Here is a 2,861-nt window from a genome sequence, read left to right as displayed (position 1 = left end):
CTTCTGACATATTCACGAAATACTGATGTTACCTAGATGAGGAGTGTTTACCTCATGATAACACTCTACATTCAGTTAAGGTTTTCAGAGTGTGCAGATAGCACAGTGATATACAACACAAGTATTTGACTAAATCACGGAGATACGAAAATATTTCTCTACCTGGTGTCAGTAAACTGACCTGAACAGAACGGCTGGCTACTGTTTGAAAAACTGTTGAGGTATTCGCAAACTTTTCCGAATGGACAGACAAAAGAGGACAGCGTAAATAATTTGTCCCCTTCTGAGGCTGTGTTGAAGTATCCAACAACAGAACAAACCCACAGATAGATTAATCTAAGTGGTTCTCGAGGTCAATCTGCCATCATCATGTCTAGACTAACAAGTGGACTGGCGGTTGTGTTCATTCTGTACCCACTGATGGCAAAAGGAAGATCTAATCATGAAGGTGTGTGTTCAGCGTCTACGTCTTTACCTCCAATGTGTGCTGACATGCCCTACAATATAACGAAGTTCCCAAACTCTCTTCATCATGAAAACGTGGACGCCGCATTCACTGAAGTACATCAGTTCTGGCCATTAATAGAAATTCAGTGCTCAAGCAGTTTCAAGTTCTTGCTGTGTTCTATATATTTTCCCAACTGCAGTCCTCAGGTTGGTACCATTCCAACGTGTAGGCACATATGCGAGGACAGCAGACGTGGTTGTGGAAAACTAATGACCCAGTATGGTTTCGAATGGCCGACCTCATTGAACTGTGACCAGTTCCCGGCTAAAGAGGAAGGCAGTTTGTGCTTAGATATGGAACCTACAATCTTCAAACCAACGAAAACAACAACAACGATGAAAACATCAATAAACCCAAAGATACCTAAACGTAAAAGGCTTCCAAACCATAAAGGTATGTGTTCTGCGCCTACAACTTTACCTCCTATATGTGCGGACATGCCATACAATACAACGAAGTTCCCAAACTCACTTAATCATGTGAACATGGAAGACGCAGCCCTTGAAGCACATCAGTTCTATCCATTAATAAAAGTTCAGTGCTCAAGCAGTTTCAAGTTTCTCGTGTGTTCTACGTATTTCCCCTACTGCAGTCCACTGGTTGGCACCATGCCAACGTGTAGGCACATATGCGAGGACAGTAAACGTGACTGTGAAAGTCTTATGAACAAGTTTGGTTTCGAATGGCCGATTGCATTCAACTGTGACCAGTTCCCGGATCAAAAGGACAGTGTGTGCTTAGATATGGAACCTACAATCGCCAAACCAACGACAACGACAACGACAACGACCATGAAGCCACCTAAGCGGAAAAGACTAGGATACCGCAGGCTACTGGTTTTGCTCAGAAAAACTGCTGGAGACATCCGTGATAGCATGCAGTTCCTCTACGGTGCACTATCTCCATAGAGACGCGCAACATTATCCCATTTAAGCAACGGGGATGTTTGAATAAGCTATGCTTATGTGTATATTGTTATGTGTATGATGTTAATTTGTCGTGTACATGATAGTAGACCGCTGTCGATTACAAGACTTTGTGTTTATCCAAGGAAGAGATCCTGTTTGCAATGTCGTCATGGGATAAGGTTATATTACCTGTAAGCATGTTGATAAAGAAGTTGTAATTGTGTTCATTAATCAGAAAATGTCATTCTAACATGTGTTACTTGGACATGTTGGCTTGTAAACAGTCTCAAGAAGAAGGTAATCGGAATGGATATAAAATGTTAGATTTTCCTGAAATATGTAAATTAGGTATTTTATGCATTTATGTAATAAATGTTAGACTTGCATCCAATTTTGTTTAGTGAGAGATAGGGAGGCGTACAGGTTCGCATAGGTGGCCATTAGCAAATGCCACATGTTCATGTTGTACAAATTACAATAAGCGCACCTTAATATAATATTATGCTATACAAGTCACAAAAAGATGATAGCAGCCTAGGTATGCAAATTATAAAAAAACACATCTAAATAGTGTTAATGTTTGGAGTATGTTCAATGTTCTCTAATATCGGTGTACCACTCGTTATGGTAAATGTACATGTCTTTACATCTATGCTTAAATAGACACAAGAATTGATCTGGTAGACACAACTTTATGGATAACAACTTATTTAATACTGTAAAAAGCGACGTTTCGGTATAGATCATTATACCGCTGTCAAGCAAGACTGAATGAGGGACTTAGTACAGAATATATATAGTTGGTGGAGGATTAACAGTAGAGGATTAACAGTAACAACAATTGCATATATGAGTGGGATAACATAGGTAAGGTGTTGACAGCAAGGGGATTACAGTATTAAAGAAGTTATTATCCATAAAATTATGTGTACCTTGTCATCCGTCAACTTCTAAGTAATGCCTCTCAAACAATTTTAGAACTGATCTATACTAGTATTTCCGACATCGTGGGAATTCCTGAGATTCCAAAACCATCCTGACTGACTTGTATACAGTACCTCCATAACATTTCAACAGACTTTCAACAAAGTCAACCTACCTAACATTCGGCTGAACGGTGATAAATGTGACTCACTCACTCACTCAGTATCGATCAACTTCAGATATATCTACAGGTCGAACTTCTTCTAAAGGTGATATTGCTGGAATATTTCTAAAAGCGGCGTTAAACCATACTCACTAACTCTTCTAAAGGTAGTCTAATGGTTTAAGCCTTTGATCGTCACGCCGAAGACCTGTTCTATGCTATACATGGGAACAACGTGACAATCCCAATATCACCGCCGTGATAATGCTGGAATATTGCTAAAAGCGGTGCACAACTACACACTCATTCACTCCTTTAAACTATCAAGTGATAACACAGCACAGTTGCTATAAACAAA

The 2,861-nt window shown here is 39.6% G+C and overlaps 1 protein-coding gene across 1 annotated transcript; it reads left to right on the top strand.

The window, feature by feature from the left end:
* The first annotated feature begins 369 nt into the window (after nucleotides 1-369).
* Nucleotides 370-1,442, top strand: LOC139459117 (frizzled-5-like). Its single transcript, XM_071240565.1, has one exon. The coding sequence runs from the start codon at nucleotides 370-372 to the stop codon at nucleotides 1,414-1,416; it is 1,047 nt and encodes a 348-aa protein (XP_071096666.1). The 3' UTR covers nucleotides 1,417-1,442.
* The last annotated feature ends 1,419 nt before the right edge of the window (nucleotides 1,443-2,861 follow it).

This window comes from Haliotis cracherodii, unplaced genomic scaffold, assembly GCF_022045235.1.
Source record: "Haliotis cracherodii isolate W230 unplaced genomic scaffold, xgHalCrac1.p SCAF_13, whole genome shotgun sequence".
In the NCBI taxonomy this organism is placed as follows: Eukaryota; Metazoa; Mollusca; class Gastropoda; order Lepetellida; family Haliotidae; genus Haliotis; species Haliotis cracherodii.
Note: the sequence above shows the minus strand (reverse complement) of the source record. Positions and strands in the feature narration are given on the sequence as shown.

Bases quoted from the DNA above. Each gene is read 5' to 3' on its own strand.
- LOC139459117 (XM_071240565.1), top strand. From the start codon at position 370: ATGTCTAGACTAACAAGTGGACTGGCGGTTGTGTTCATTCTGTACCCA.